Source organism: Lynx canadensis, chromosome F1, assembly GCF_007474595.2.
Source record: "Lynx canadensis isolate LIC74 chromosome F1, mLynCan4.pri.v2, whole genome shotgun sequence".
NCBI lineage: Eukaryota > Metazoa > Chordata > Mammalia > Carnivora > Felidae > Lynx > Lynx canadensis.
In genome coordinates this window covers 67,637,979-67,655,451 of record NC_044319.2, presented here as the reverse complement: position 1 = coordinate 67,655,451, position 17,473 = coordinate 67,637,979, and the positions used below count along the sequence as shown (strand labels likewise).

At 41.3% G+C, this 17,473-nt stretch overlaps 1 protein-coding gene across 1 annotated transcript in view; it reads right to left on the bottom strand.

Annotated features, from left to right (window-relative positions):
• ASH1L (ASH1 like histone lysine methyltransferase) overlaps window positions 1-17,473 on the bottom strand; it is a 198,058-nt gene that overhangs the window by 59,097 nt on the left and 121,488 nt on the right. Inside the window, 1 exon segment of the mRNA XM_032591884.1 lies at window positions 2,066-2,160. Coding sequence (XP_032447775.1) covers window positions 2,066-2,160 — 95 coding nt within the window.

Sequence of the window (17,473 nt, the reverse complement as noted above, 5' to 3'; positions counted from 1 at the left end):
AGCACACTAATCTTCATTGCACAATTTGTCTATGCTTGCTGCTTTAAATACACTGCTAGTGCTGAGCCCTTGGAGGAGAAACAGGGGATTCGGTCATCACAGCACAGAGAAGAGCCCCACAGTCATGAGGAGCAAGAGTCTCAGTTGAAAGAGAAGGCTGTAACACACAGGGTCAACATGCACTACGTGAGTAAACTGCTCCTGCCACCTACATTCAAGAAGTTGTCCTTGGGAATGCAAGTTGGTGCAGCCACTCTGGAAAACAGGATGGAGGTTCCTCAAAAAACTCAAAACAGAACTACCCTACGACCCAGCAATTGCACTACTAGGCATTTCTCCACGGGATACAGGTGGGCTGTTTCGAAGGGACACATGCACCCCCATGTTTACAGCAGCGCTATCGACAACAGCCAAAGGATGGAAAGAGCCCAAATGTCCATCGATGGATGAATGGATAAAGGACATGTGGTACGTATATTCAATGGAGTATCACTCGGCAATCAAAAAGAATGAAATCTTGCCATTTGCAACTACGTGGATGGAACTGGAGGGTATTATGCTAAGTGAAATTAGTCAGAGAAAGACAAAAATCATAGGACTTCACTCATATGAGGACTTTAAGAGGCAAAACAGAATAACATAAGGGAAGGGAAACAAAAAGAATATAAAAACAGGGAGGGGGACAAAACAAAAGAGACTCATAAATATGGAGAACAAACTGAGGGTTATGGGAGGGGTGGTGGGAGGGGGGATGGGGTAAATGGGGAAGGGGCACTAAGGAATCTACTCCTGAAATCACTGTTGCACTATATGCTAACTAATTTGGATGTAAATTTAAAAAAAAAAAAAAAAAAAAAAAAAAAGAAGTTGTCCTCATTTCTCCTCCTTTTCTTTCGTTTGTACAAGTATTTGCTGAACTTCTGTTATGTACTAGGCACTAGGAAATCAAAGGAGAAGAAGAGAGACAAACGATCCTGTACCTGGAGCTTATAACCTAATGAGGGAGACATAACAAATGAGTAAACAACTAGGGTAATCATGGGTTACAGAAAGAAATGCTGTGATACAAGATAAAGGAAGGGACCATTTTTGGTGGGACAATCAGGAAAACAATTCTAAAGAAAATGACATTTAAGCAGACTTTGACATTAGGCTCATCCTCAAGGGACGTGAAGAAACCAGCCACAGGAAGAGTCCAGGGAAGAGCTGTTCGGGCAGTGGGAACAAGAAGCAAAATGAGGCTCTGTTCCAGGAGCTGAGAGAAGACAGCGGGGAAGGGACAGAAGGGAAAGGCAGAGACTGGGAGGGTAGTCAGGGACCAGGTCATCCTTAACAGTTATAAAATCTTGTCTTTCTTTACTATGCAGACAGTGAACTGGAGGGAACATGAATGGAAACAGACACACGTGTCAGGCGGCTGCTGCACGAGCACGAGCCTGAGACCGGCGTGGGACACACCTGGGGGTGGTGCGGGGTACTGCAAGGGCGGCGGTCACGGGACGCGGGGGGACGGACGGGATGCGGCAGAGACAGAATGGGAGGAATCCAGGAGGACAGCTAGGTAAATGCTGCTCAACAGTAGGAGCCTAGCAGGCATGCTTGCCCCAATGCTGAACAAAACCTTGACATTGCCCCCTGCCCCCAAAAGGAATGGAAAGATAAATCTTGCTCAATTTTCAAGCAGATAAATGATCAGGAAAAGTAGTGGGCTCTCTTCCTTTGGTGACTACATACCATAAATCATGTCTTTCTGAACACGGAAAACACGTGACAGTGAAGGGATGAATAGCTGATTTTTCCTAGGTGACACGCTCAGGGAATCCAAAGCTACGGACACAGTGTTTTTTTGTTACTGAAACCTGAGTGAGAAATATTTAGGTCATTTTGACTCCTAGACAGCAAGGAATTTGCAGAATCCTTCAGACTGAGTATAAACTAAATGGTAAAGAAAGAGCTCGACTTCATGGAAGACGCAGAAATGACAGTAACACCAACATCTCATCCAAACTCAAGAAACACCCTCTCCTTTGTTTCTGGCCATGTGTCGTGCACACCGCGTACTCACCGACATGAATGGGGGCTGGGAATAACCCGTACTCGTGCTCTCCAGGGCTGTATTCCAGCTTCTCCTTCTTTAATTGGATCAGCCGGCTCTTTGGGCTGTGATTAGAAAAGAACAAAAAATAATCAGAGGCAACGAAATCTCCTGTGGTCAAACACAGAAAACAAATCACTCTATCAAGAGTATTTGTTTTAACAGTGGCTTAAATTTCAAAGGCATATTTTTGGGGGGAGGGATACCAAGTACTTTCACGTACTTTTAGAATCTATGCTTTTGGGGCGCCCGGGTGGCTCAGTTGGTTGAAGCTTCTGACTCATGAGTTTGAGCCCCGCATCGGGCTCTGTGCTGGCAGCTCAGAGCCTGCTTTGGATCCTCTCTCTGCCTCTTTCTCTGCCTCTCCCCCTGCTCGTGCTCTCTTTCGCTCTCAAAAATAAACATAAAGGGAAAAAAAAGTATCTACATGTTTGGAATTGTCTTTTAGGAATTATACATAAAAAAACAGCTATGTTAGCATTTTCCAGCAGTTTTGCAGAAAGAACCTAAATTTTAGACCCGATCATAATAATTACCTTATATGTAGTCAGTGATTTATCATATGCGTGTATGTATACATGCATTATTATTTTTATATTTTAAGTAAGCTTTATGTTCAACGGGGGGCTTGAACTCATAACCCCGAGATCAAGAGTTGCATGCTCCCCCAACTGAGCTGCCAGCCAGGCGCCCCTCATGATTTACAGTTTAAAAAGTAACTTTCACGTGTTGTCATTTATGTCAATCCCATGAAGCAGGTAAGAAGAAATGTTAGTTCTAGTTTATAGATTCGAAAACAGATGCTCTATGAGGTCAAGTGACTTGCCTTAATTTTAGTAGCTGCTAGGGAGACTTCAGATAAAAACCTCAGTTTCTTGTCCGACTCCTACTGAGTGACTATTCTTTTTATTTTATTCTGCAATGTCTCCATAGACTTACCTCTTCCACTCATCTTACTGGTCTACGTTTCTTTCTGATGTTTGGTATGAAATCAGTCTTAAGAGATTTCACAAATACATAAAAGGAAGGGGGAAAAAAAGAAAGAAAAAAGAAATGAAGAAAAAGGGAGAAAAAAAAGTTTCAGGAGAACCTCATTTAGTCTACTCTGATTTTATTTTGCCTTTAAGTTCCAGCAAATAAGGCAAGGCTGATGTATTTCTTTTCTCTATGAATTATACTGCTTTTTAAAAAATTTTTTTTAAATGTTTATTTATTTTTGAGACAGAGAGAGACAGAGCATGAGCAAGGAAGGGGCAGAGAGAGAGGGAGACACAGAATGTGAAGCAGGCTCCAGGCTCTGAGCTGTCAGCACAGAGCCCGACGCGGGGCTCGAACTCACGAACTGTGAGATCGTGACCTGAGCCGAAGTCCAACGCTTAACCGACTGAGCCACCCAGGCGCCCCTGAATTATACTGTTTTTTAAAAAACAAGTCTATACTGTGTAACAAATAGGTATACTAACACACATTCTGCAGATGGGAAAATTGAGGCCCCCAAAGGCAAGTTACTTGTAGAATCTGAACACTGGTTCTTTCAACTGGATCATTCATTTATTTGTTCAACAACGACTGAGCACTCATTAAGTCCAAGTCCTGCTCTAAGTGCTAAAAGACACTAGTGAATAAGACGGTTTACACTGTTCTCAGGTAGACAGACAATAGGAAGTAAGAAAAACTAAGAAAACAGGAAAAACTCAGAAAATAATGAATGCTAGGCCAATAATTAAAATATGAAGAACGGAGAGCAACCGAGAAGCGACATTAAGTTCAGACGTGACTCTCATTAGGTCTCGGCCATGAGGGGATCTGGGAGGAAGAGGAAATAGCCAGCAGAAGGTCAAAGCTGGAACGAGATGGGAGAATGAGAGCAAACACGAGGAGGCTAAGGGCCCAGGTGAGGCCAGAAACGGCACGAGGCCGTGCCATGTGTTTAAAGCAGTGGTGAGGGGTCTGGGAAACAGCTTCAAGGAAGAAAAGGCATGAATCGAGGTTGTTCTGCTTAGATCTAAAAACCACTTTTTTCATTTCAAAAACTTACCCAAAATAGTAACTGTGAACAGAGATAATGAATTTTTTATTACAACTAAAGACTGGATGTCTCCACCGTGCACCAAAGTCCAACAGGTTGAGAAAAGACCCGTGTCCAGAACCAGGTATGGTGTGTGAGAGAAAACCTCATCTATGCTTTATTCGATTCAAGGTTTACGCAAGCAAACGAAAGAGAGAGCAGTAAAGACCCCACCTAATCACAATACGAATGGAAGCGAGACCACCATCCTGCTTCCCCGAGGGTCAGCAGGCAGGTGGCAGTCGGTGGGCGGGGAAGAAACTGCTGGGCACCCGAGGAGAGCGAGCACACGAAACCTCAGAACAATCCAGGTTCCGGTCCTCAGTAGGCGAAACGACACACATGCCCCCTTGAATGCACCCCACTTCAACTATGGACCGTTTTTCTAACAAGAAAAATCCCATCCTTGATTCTGTGATGTGGACACCTAGGATCTGGGGCACCGTTATGAACATGACAATCATGCGAGAACTCGTTTTCCTAGATCTTGGCCGAGTCCGATTTTGTTCCTAATTTTAGGCATGACCACTATTTCCCTGTTGGTGACTACAACACGGGACTCTTTCATTTTCCAACACTCTGTTCCACGTGAGCTGTGAGGAGTGGTCGACTGAGAAAGAATCCGGCTGTCTTTGTCAGTTTGTCTTGGAGAGTCTGAACACTCCTAGCATTTTCCATGGTATTCGTTTGTGTGACACTATTATAGTTCAAATCACTCAGGAGAAAAATATGTAGGAATCAAAGTAGCCACTTCAGATACACAACTGCTAAACACTAAGTTTATGTGACAGGTGTTTACTTTTGACCCCTGGCTGAAGCTGTAAAACGAGACAACTATTTCTATGTGTATGTGTGTAAATGAAAAAAACCCTTTTGCTTTTCTTATCAAAAGAAAGTGATTTGCCTTTCACAATGCTCTCTTTATAAATGCAACTCATTCAGTGTTTGAGGCCAGCTTTCTCTCTCTTCGGTAGTTTATTGGTTTTAATAATTGATCATTAGAATCCACCAGACATATCAAATTCAAACAGGCAAATCCACCATCAAATGGGAGAAAAAGTATACAAATATTTAAGAAAAAGTAGAAAAAGTGAGGGTTCCTAATAATGATTGTTAATGGATACTATGTTTCTCTTAAATGCTGTCTACAACCATTTCTTGACTTCAGGCATTTATTACCTGATTTTCAAATCTTATCACCTCTTATCTTGGCCCCAAACCCAAAATAATAAAACTACTAAGATGCCTTCTTCTCTAACATTTCCCGGACAGCTGCTGAGTCACCGCAAGGGCTTGCTTGCTCCAGCACCTTAGGAAAGAGAGGATACGGGGATTTCTGGCAGACTCCAGATTTTAATGAACACATCAGTATTCTAAAATCTGTCCTGTTTGGCAAACAAATAACATGAAGAGAACCTGAAAGCCAAAAAGAAGTTCAAGTTCCCTAGGTTAACTAAAGGGAAGTCGTATTTTATCAATGTGAATTATGTTTTAGCTCTTATGAATTTTTACTTTGGGAGAAAAGCCTATTATTAATGTTCTTATATGGGGCTGAAGTAACTGTCAAAATTTTATCCTTTTATCGAGCTTTTTTTCCCCTTTTTCTTCTTGATTTGAAGACCTTTGTCATTTGGTGACAATCATGACAGGTTTTGTTGGCTATGTTAGAAGAGTCTGGAGAATTGTCCGTGATATGTTTTCATTCTCTGAGTAACTTCTGATTAAATCTGTATGAGTGATTATTCTGAGGACTTCGCTTCCATTCTTTATAAGACTGCTGGTACATTTAATAGGTTAACTAAAACCTTATCATCTAAAGGGGGTTCCTGATTTTTCCATAAAATTGGCTACAAGCCACATCTACAAGCATACACGGAAACAGCTAAAAGAAACATCAAAAAGGCCTCAGCAAACAATGCATCAGTCATTTCTGACTAATGATACTACTGGGAACAGACTTACGACTACAGAGTCCCCTGTACAGCTGAATGCGTCGCCTCCAACACATAACCTGGTAGGACTGTAAGAAGGGGCAGAATTTGAGTTTCCAGCACATTTTTACCTGGGAAACAAATCAGTCTATGAAAGTAGACTACCTACCTCAAGACCCGCTTTGAATACGAATTAGTCAGCTAGGACACAGGTCTAAGTGTAGAAGACGCTTGTCTGTAATGAGCGACCAATGAAGACCTGGTCTCTCTACGGCCCTCACGTTAGTTAACAGACTACACTGGTGCAAACCGGAAGGAAATACTCCTTAACTGGTGTACTGTCCCAAATGCCTTAAGTGTATAAGTACCGAGCGCTAACTGCCTTAAGTTTAGAAAAAAAATATCCTCTGAAGGTTAATATAGATTATAAGCATACAGAAAAACTATTAAAGCTTTTGTAAATACATAAACTGGCCTACCTAGAAAATTACTCAGAATATTATTATTTATTATTATTATTTATTTTTACATAGAACGCTACTTCTGACACTTCTGGTCACCAAGTATGTGGTTTAACCCCACACCAAGCAACTCTCTGTGACACCAGCTGGCGTGTCTTACAATTTAACTCAATTCTGACCCTACCAACCGGGAGACAGTGTCAGATCCCACAGGTGAAGGGCTCGGTCCCGCCAGACTGCCCCCACCTCCACTTCAGATGCCAATCACAAGAAGGAGGCACCCAGGTTACTCACAACTTCTATCCAATTTGGCTACAAACGTAGGGTTCCCATGATCCTCTCCTTAGGTTTGATACATTTTCTACAGCGGCTCGCAGAACCCAGGCAAACACACTGACCAGTTTATTAAGGGACTGTAACAAACAGAGAAACAATTCTTAACCAGCTTTCTGTGCACCCACCCCGCCAGCAGGGCACCCCTCCTAGGCAGCAGACAGAAATGCCCTGTCTCTCCATGAATCGGGACGATTAGCTTATCTTCACAGGTGTGGCCTCAAGGGGTAGGCTCTAATTAAACGTACTTAGGTGGATTTAACAGACATATACAGAACATTCAATCCAAAAGCCACAGAATACACATTCTTCTCAAGCACTCTTGGAACATTCTCCAAGACAGATCAAATGTTAGGCACAAAACAAATCTTAATAAATTTAAGAAGACTGGGGCACTTGGGTGGCTCAGTCGGTTAAGCAGGCGACTTCAGCTCAGGTCATGATCTTGCAGTTCACGAGTTCCAGCCCTGTGTCGGGCTCCACGCTGACAGCTCAGAGCCTGGAGTCTGCTTCAGATCTCTCTCAGCCCATTCCCTGCTAACGCTCTGTCTCTGTCTCTCTCTCAAAAAATAAATTAAAAAAAAAAAAAAAACAGTAAAAAAAAATTTTTTTTAAATAAAATAAAGAAGACTGAAATTATATCAAGCATATTTTGTAACAATGGTATTAAAACAGAAATCAACTACGAGATAAAAACTGGAAAACTCGCAAATATGTGGAGATTAGAAAACATGCTACTGAACAGCCAATGAACCAGTGAAGAAGTCAAAAGAAAAATAAAAAAAACTGTCTTGAGCCAAATGAAAATGGAAACACAACATACCAAAACTTACGGAATGCAGCAAAAGCAGCTCTAGGAGGGAAGTTCATAGTGATAACTGCCTACATCAAGAAATAAGAAAGATCTTTGGGGAACCTGGATGGCAGAGTCAGTTAAGTGACCGACTCTTGATTTTGGCTCAGGTCATGATCTCATCATTCAGGGGTTCAAGCCCCATGCTGGGCTCTGTGCAGACAGTGTAGAGCCTGCTTGGGATTCTCTCCCTCTCTCTCAAAATAAATAAATAAACTTAAAAAAAAAAAAGAAGTAAGAAAGATCTCAAACAGACAACAAAACTTTACACCTCAAGGAACGAGAAAAAGAATAAGGCTTCCAAGATCAGGAATGAGACAAAAAAAGCTCACACTCTTCTGTTTTATTCAACATGCTAATGGAAGTCCTAACCAAAACAACCAGGTAAGAAAAAAAAGTAGAAGGCATTCAAATTGGTAAGGAAGAAGTTAAACTCTCAATATTGGCAGATGACATAATACTATACATAGAAAATCGTAAAGATTCCACCAACAAGTCTGTGTGACTCAGTTGGTTAAATATCTAACTCTTGATCTCAGCTCAGGTCTTGATCTTAGGGTCGTGAGTTCAAGCCCCACGTTGGAGTCTGTGCTGGGCATGAAGCCAACTAAAAAAAAACAACAACAAACAAACAAACAAAAAAAAACAACAAAGCTGGAAGTATCACAGTACTAGATTTCAAGACATATTACAAAGCTGCAGAAAACAAAACAGTATGGTACCAGCACATAGACACATAGCTCAACAGAACAGAATAGAGAACCACACCAGGACACTACAAGAAAAGAAAACTGCAGGCCAATATTCCTGTTGAACGTAGATGCAAATATCCTCAACAAAACATTAGCAAAACAAATATAAACGTATATTAAAAGGAACATACACCATGATCAAGTGGGATTTATTCCAGGGATAAATATGGTCCAACTTCTGCAAAACCAATCAATGTGATATTCCACAAAAACTAAAATAAAGGACACAAATCATATGATCATCTCAACAAGATGCAGAAAAAGCATTTAGCAAAACCCAACATCCATTCATGATAGACACTTTCTTTTTTAAAAAAATTTTTTTTTCAACACTTATTTATTTTTGGGACAGAGAGAGACAGAGCATGAACGGGGGAGGGGTAGAGAGAGAGGGAGACACAGAATCGGAAACAGGCTCCAGGCTCCGAGCCATCAGCCCGGAGCCTGACGCAGGGCTCGAACTCCCGGACCGCGAGATCGTGACCTGGCTGAAGTCGGACGCTTAACCGACTGCGCCACCCAGGCGCCCCTAATGATAGACACTTTCAACAAGGTGGGCATCAAGGAACGTACCTCAACATAATAAAGGCCATCATCGTACTTAATGGTGAAAGACGGAAAGCTTTTCCCTGAGATCAGGAAAAAGACAAGGATGGCCACTCTCAGCACTTTAATTCAACATGGTACTGAGAGTCCTAGCCAGAGCAATTGGGCAAGAAATAAAAGGTGTCTAAATTAGAAAGGAGGAAGTAAAACTGTCTCTATTTGCAAATGACATAATCTTCTATACAGAAAACCCTAAATACTCCATAAAAAAAATCATTAGACCTGATAAACAAATTTAGGAGAGTTGTAGGATACAAAATAAAAATATAACAATCAGTTGCAATTCTATACAGTTAACAATGAACTATCAAAATGAGAAATGAAGAAAACAATCCCATTTGCAATAGCAGCAGAAAGAATATGTAGGTATAAATTTAACCAAAATGGTGAAAGACCTGTACGTTAAAAAATAGAATTCATTAAAAAAAAAAAAATTTTTTTTTAACGTTTTTTTTTTGGGACAGAGAGAGACAGAGCATGAACGGGGGAGGGGCAGAGAGAGAGGGAGACACAGAATCGGAAGCAGGCTCCAGGCTCTGAGCCATCAGCCCAGAGCCCGACGCGGGGCTTGAACCCACGGACCGTGAGATCGTGACCTGGCTGAAGTTGGACGCTTAACCGACTGAGCCACCCAGGCGCCCCTAGAATTCATTTTTAAAAGAAACTGAAGGCGGCACAATTAACTGAAAGATAATCCATGCTACAGGACTGTAAGAATACTGTTAAAATGTCCATGCTACCCAAAGCAATCTACGGATTCAACGCAATGTGTTATCAAAATTCCAATGGCCTTTCCAGAGAAATAGAATACTCCCAAATTTGTGTGGAATTACAAAAGACCCCAAACAGCCAAAGCAACCAAGAAAGAACAAAAGAGCTGGAGGCACCACACTTCCTGATTTCAAGCCATACCACAAAGCTAGGGTCATCAAAATAGTGTGGTACTGGCATCACACACACACACACACACACACACACACACACACACACACACACGAATGGAACAGAACAGAGAACCCAGAGCACATATGGTCAATTAACTTATGACAAAGGAGCCAAGAATATACCAATGGGGCAAGGGAGGTCTCTTCAATAAATGAAGTTGAGGCGAGTGGACAGCAGTGTGCAAAAGAATGAAAGTGGACTCCTACTATACACCGTATGCAAAAACCAACTCAAAATGGATCACAGACTTGAAAGGTAAGACCTGAAACTATGAAGCTCCTAGAAGAAAACACAGGGGATGAGTTCTTTGACATCAATGTGGGTAATGATTTGTTAGGCTTGACACCAGAAACAAAGGTGACAAAAGCAAAAATAAACAGGTGGGATTTACTTCAAATTAAGAAACTTTCTTGCAACAAAGGAAACCACCAACACAGTGAAAAGGCAAACTACAGAATGAGAGAAAACAATTGTAAACCATATGAGGTTAATATCCAACATACATAAAGAACCCATACAACCCATTATCAGAAAACAATCCAATTAAAAAATGGGCAAAGGATCTGAATATACCAAAGATACAAAAATGGCCAACAGGTACATGAAAAAGGGGGTTCAACATGAAGAATCATCAGGGAAATGGAAATCTAAACTACAATGAGATCTCATCTCACACCTGTCAGAATGGCTACTATCAAAAAGACAACAAGTGCTAGGGAGGATGTGGAGAAAAGGAGGATATTGGTGAGAATATCAATTGGTACATCCACTATGAGGAACTTCATGGAGATTCCTCAGTGAACCACATATAATTCAGCAATTCCACCTCTGGGTATTTACCTAAAGAACATGAAAACATGGGGCACCTGGGTGGCTCAGTCAGTTGGACATTTCACTCCTTATTTTTTAAAAACCGTGAGATCGTGACCTGAGCCAAAATCAAGAGTCAGACGCTCAACCAACTGAGCCACCCATGCCCCTAGAGACCAACTCCTGCTTTCAGCTCAGGTCATGATCCCAAGGTCATGGGATAGAGCCCCACATTGGGCTCTGTGCTGAGTGTGGAGCCTGATTGGGATTCTTTCTCTCTCACCCTACGTCCCTCTTCCCTGCTGGTGCTTTCTCTCTCAAATTAAAAAAAAGAAGGAAGGAAGGAAGGAAGGAAGGAAGGAAGGAAGGAAGGAAGGAAGGAAGGAAGGAAGGAAAGAAAGAAAATGAAAACATAAATACGAATAAACATCTGCACCCCTGTGCTCACTGCAGCAGCATTATTTACAACAACCAAGACACGGAAACAACCTGAGGGTCCGCTGGGGGTTGAAGGGATAAAGAAGATGTACACACATACACACAAGAATATTATTTAGTTATAAAAAGAAAGAAATCCTGTCGTTTGTGACAACACAGATGGACCCCGAAGTCTCATGCTAAGTGAAAGGAGTAAGACAGAAAAGGACAAACACCATATGATCTAACGTGTATGTGGAAGCCGATAGTTTTAGCATCAGTATCTAATTTCTAACAAAATTTCTAACAAAAACCGATAGTTTTAGCATCAGTATCTAATTTCTAAATTTTACGTCCTTTTTCTAATTTGAGATATAATTGACATGTAACATTACTGGTTTCAGATATATAGCATAATGATTCGATTTATGTATGTACTCTGAAATGCTTACCAGTTAACATCCATCCCCACACATAATTTTGTTTCTTGTGATAACATTTAAGATCCACTCCCTTAGCAACCTTCAAATATGCAATACGTTGTTATTATTTTTAAAGGAATTTTTAAAAAATTTTATTGAGAGAGAAAGAGTACAAGTGGGAGAGAGGGGCAGAGGGAAATAGAATCCAAAGCAGGCTCCTCACTGTCAGTGCAGAGCCGGATGTGGGGCTTGAACTCACAAACTGTGAGATCATGACCTGAGCTGAAATGAAGAATCAGACACTCAACCGACTGAGCCACAGTATTATGAACTACAGCTATTAACTGTGGTGAGCGTTTCACAGTACATACGTAAATCGAGCCATTACGTTATATATCTGAAGCCAATAATGTCATACAGCAATTAGATCTCAAATTAGAAAAAGGACGTAAAATTTAGGAATTGGATACTGACGCCAAAACTACTGGGTGAAGGTTGATAAGGAACAGGATATTAACGTACTTTTAAAGCATCTCTCCAAACATTACTTATTACAGTGAAATAACCTGCTGGCTATCACAGCGACCAATCAAAGTTGCGATCACCAACGGCACAGTGATATCTTGAGCTTCCTGACGCACTGAGAAGAAAACATCACACTTCTGTGGTGCTCCTGTCAAACAACGCCCAAACCTAACCTACCCATGAGGAAATGTCAGAGAAAAACTCAGATTTAAGGACCTTTTATGAAACAGCTCCTCTGTACTCCTCAAAAATGTCAATATGGTGAAACACAAAGAAAGGCTGAGGCACCGCTCCAAACTCAAGAATAAATAGACATGACAACTAAGTGTTTCATTTTCTTTTTTTTTTTTCTTTTCTTCTTTATTTTTTTAACTTGAGAGAGAGAAAGCACCAGCAGGGAAGAGGGACGGAGGGTGAGAGAAAGAATCCCAATCAGGCTCCACACTCAGGACAGAGCTCAATGTGGGGCTCTATCCCATGACCTTGGGATCATGACCCGAGCTGAAAGCAGGAGTTGGTCGCTAGGGGCACCTGGGTGGCTCAGTTGGTTGAATGTCTGACTCTTGATTTTGGCTCAGGTCACGATCTCACAGTTTAAAAAAAAATTTTTTTTTTGAAATGTTTATTTATTTTTGAGAGACAGAGAGAGACAGAGTGTGAGCGGAGCAGGGGCAGAGAGAGAGAGAGAGAAAGACACAGAATCTTTAGAGGCTCCAGGCTCTGAGCTGTCAGCACAGAGCCCGATGCAGGGCTCGAACTCACAAGCTGTGAGATCATGACCTGAGCCGAAGTCGGACGCTTAACCGACTGAACCACCCAGGCGCCCCACGATCTCAAAGGTTTTTAAGAGATAAGGAGTGAGATGCTCAACTGACTGAGCCACCCAGGTGCCCCATGATTTCGTTTTCTTTAGGTAAATACCCAGAGGTGGAATATTCACTGGATCATATGTGGTTTACTGAGGAATCTCCATGATGTTCCTCATAGTGGATGTACCCATTGATATTCCCACCAATAATGCACAAGGGTTCCCTTTCCTCCGCATCCTCCCCAGCACTTATTATCACATAGTGGATACTGAATCACTTGAAAAAGTTGTTATAAAGGATGTTACTGACACAAGGAGTGATATCTACTATGAGCTGTATGTTAGGTAACAGTGTTGTAGTGATGTTAAAGATCCTGAATTTAGTATTTGTATCTCGTTCATATAAGAAAATGTCCTTTGGTCTGAGAAAATACATAGTGAAGTATTTATGAGTAATGGGTCAGAGTGTCTTTAACTTTTTATCATTAAATAACTGAGACAAAAAGTGTGTGTGTGTGTGTGTGTGTGTGTGTGTGTGTGTGTGTGTATGAGAGAGAGAGAGAGAGAAAGAATCTGGGTAAAAGGTACATGGTGTTTCTGTAAAATCTTGTGATCTTCTTTTAAGCTATCGTAGACCATACAAAAATAGAGAATAAGTGTATGATGTATGCTGGGAAAATATTAAACAAATTTTTTATAATAATCTAATTTGCTCTGATAAATTTCTTTAACACCAAATAACTATAGGAAAAGACAGGACCAAAACCATAGTGAAAGAAAAACTGTATTGGAGCTAAAATTAAAACACTGTTCTAGTGGAAAACATAATAGAACACATTTGAAAGACTGCTGTAACTTGAATCCATGACACAGAAGCACATAAGTACAACTGGCTTAAATGAGAACATATGTAAATGCTCTTTGTAAATGTCAAGGGAGCATACAAATTGTAATATAATAATAGTTGATCAGAGAAACTGGTTTTCTTTTACACACACCTACATATACAATACAAACTTTCAGGACAAAATTTGGCATTTACTACACTTTGGAATGTTTCTCTTGGGTGCATAGGATAAGGATAAACTGAAGTAACTGAAATAATTTCCTTGCTTTGTTGCCAAGTAAGAGGGCAGATGCTGCTGTTAGAATTTGAAATTTTTCTAAGATTTTAAGTCGTATATATTGTATTTTAGGAATTCAGGCAGTTGGTTCTTTTTCTTTCACAATATACTTTAAAAGGCACTGGGTTCTACAAGACCGATAAGACAAACAAAATGGACTCATGGTCTAAAGAAGCTTATGGGATGATGGAGGCAAACATGTCTCAGAATGCAATGAAACTCATAACTCACAAGGTGCTACTAAACTTCACTAAAGGAAAAAGAAAAGTAAAATTAATTTCAACTAGAGGAGAATGAAGGACACTTTTACTTAATGAGAAAGCATTTCAGATCTTGAATAAGGTTTGAAAGAATAGATGGGATTTGGCAAGTAAAAGGGAGGCGGAAGGCACAGGACAAACCCCAGGACAGGCCCCGAGAGGAAAGGACGGGAACAATGATCACGTGCCCAGGCGAAGTGGGATGAACACTTTAGGGAGTTTAACTGGAGATAAAACTAGAAAAATACGTTACACTAGATCCTGGTGGGTCTTTTGGATGTTATTAAGTAGGAAATAATTGTATATTAAAAGAAATCTAAGTAGAGAAATAACAATCCCAATGAGGTCATATTAATGTATGCAAGAGGAATCAAGAGTCTTAGAGGAGTTAATTTCACCTGAGGTCACAATTAGTGACAATGGAGTAAGTAAGATATTAAAGAAATTTACTGAATACTTCACACAGGTCAAGTATTTAATCCTTAATAGGTCTGTGAAATAGGTAATTTTCATCAGTTTGTTTATTTATTTATTTAAAAAAAAATTTTTTTTTTCAACGTTTATTTATTTTTGGGACAGAGAGAGACAGAGCATGAACGGGGGAGGGGCAGAGAGAGAGGGAGACACAGCATCGGAAACAGGCTCCAGGCTCTGAGCCATCAGCCCAGAGCCCGACGCGGGGCTCGAACTCACGGACCGCGAGATCGTGACCTGGCTGAAGTCGGACGCTTAACCGACTGCGCCACCCAGGCGCCCCAGTTTGTTTATTTTTGAGAGAGAGAGAGAGAGAGAGAGAGAGAGAGAGAGACAGAGACTGTGCGGGGGAGGAGCAGAGAGAGGGGGAGACACAGAATCTGAAGCAGGATCCAGGCTCCGAGCCGTCGGCACAGAGCCCGACACCGAGCTCAAACTCACAAACTGGGAGATCGTGACCCGAGCCGAAGTCGGATGCTTAACTGACTGAGCCACCGGGGTGCCCCCATCAGTGCCATTTTCTAGATGAGGACACAGAGAACCTAGGTTCACAACCGCACCCAAATTCACGTTCCTAGCAAGTGGTGGAGTTGGGATTCGATACTAGTTCTATAATCACAACTCAATGTACTTCCCTTACTGGATTTAAGAGTCCTGTGACTCCAGCCTCTCTTTCCCTAGACCATCTACTGTTTACTCCACATACAGTCAAACTTTTGAAACTACTATTTTCAAAAACTACCTGGCAATGTTAACATTTCTCTCAACACACTCTACCACCGAATTCTATTTTATATAACTGATTTATCTTACTAATTTTATTTTGTTCAGATTAACATAAATTTACATGACTTTAGCACAATTATTGGAAGGGAGACATTCCAGAATCCTATTAAAAGATAAATTATGGGGCTCCTGGGTGACTCAGCTGGGTAAGCGTCCGGCTCTTTATTTAGACTCAGGCCATGATCTCAGGGTTCTTAAGACACAGCCCCTCGACGGACTCTGTGATGACCGTGCAGAGCCTGTTTGGGACTCTCTCTCTCTCTCTCTCTCTCTCTCTCTCTCTCTCTCTCTGCCCTTCCCCCACTCATGTTCTCTCTCAAAATAGACAAACATTAAAAAAAGGGTAAATTACAATCATGCCTGGGCTACAAGATACCTGAACACAGCCTAGAGACAGCAGGAGCACAGAGCCCTGTAATGCTCTCTCATGCACAGGAGCTGGCAGTGTTTGTCCTGGGGACGAGGAACTCGGAGGGAAGACAGAAGAGCATCTCTCTTCATGATGCCATCTTTTCCTAACCCTTTGATCTGAACAATTTTACCTTACAGCTTAAAGCACTGACATGCTTTTTTAGTGCATGACACCTTTTTAGATAAAATAGAAAGATTGTATTTTCAGCTTACTACATAACCTTTACCAGCCCTAATGTTTTACCTCATAAAGTATGTAATGTAAAAACATACATGTTTATCTAGAGCAAGCATTCCATCCAAAGTAGGAATTAATCAAATGTTCCAGACAAGTCAATTATATTTTGCAGTTAAATTAAGAACTGTTGAATATATTAAATGAGATGATATACGTAAAGTGCTTAGCACAGTAAGTAACATACAGTGGGCACTCAATAAACATTAACCTTCTTCATTCTGGCCGGTGAGTACAGGCTAGCCTCCTACTATATAGCAGAATAAATTCTAAGTAGACCAGGGGACTAGACGTGAAAATTGATACCAAACAATTACTAGAAGAAAACAAGGCCGGATTTCTTAATTCCTTTAAAACCTGGGTGTGCCTGAGGGGCTCAGTTGGGTTAAGCGTCCGACCTCAGCTCAGGTCATGATCTCATGGTTTGTGGGTTCAAGCCCCACACTGGGCTCGGAGCCTAGAGCCTGGAGCCTGCTTCGGGTTCTGCGTCTCCCTCTCCCTCTGCCCCCTCTCCAACTCGCACTCTGTCTCGGTCTCGCAAAAATGAACAGACATTAAAAAAGCTTTTTTTAAATCTAGGTGTGGGAAAGCTTATTTAATTAAGGCTCAAAAATCCAGAAACGTGGAGTGCCTGGCTGGCTCAGTCAGAACATGTGACTCTTGATCTCCAGGTTCTGAGTCTGAGCCCCATGTTGGGTGCAGAGTTTACTTAAACAAACAAACAAACAAACAAACAAACAAAAACTTAAAAAAAATCCAGACACATGATAAAAACAGAAAAACAAAACCCAAAGTACTATAACCTTTGCGTGACAAAAAGAATCATCATAAGCAAAGCCCACAGACAAATGACAGAAGCCATTAAAATACTATTAGGACTAATGGTTGAGGGGCACCTGGGTGGCTCAGTCGGTTAAGTGTCCAACTTCAGCTCAGGTCATGATCTCACAGTTTGTGAGTTCGAGCCCCGCATCGGGCTCTGTGCTGACAGCTCAGAGCCTGGAGCCTGCTTCGGATTCTGCATCTCCCTCTCTCTCCGCCCCTCCCATGCTCGCACTGTCTCTTTCTCTCTCTCAAAAATAAATAAACATTAGAAAATTAAAAAAAAAAAAAAAAAAGAACTAATGGTCGAGCTTAGTATGGCTGCAAGATACAAG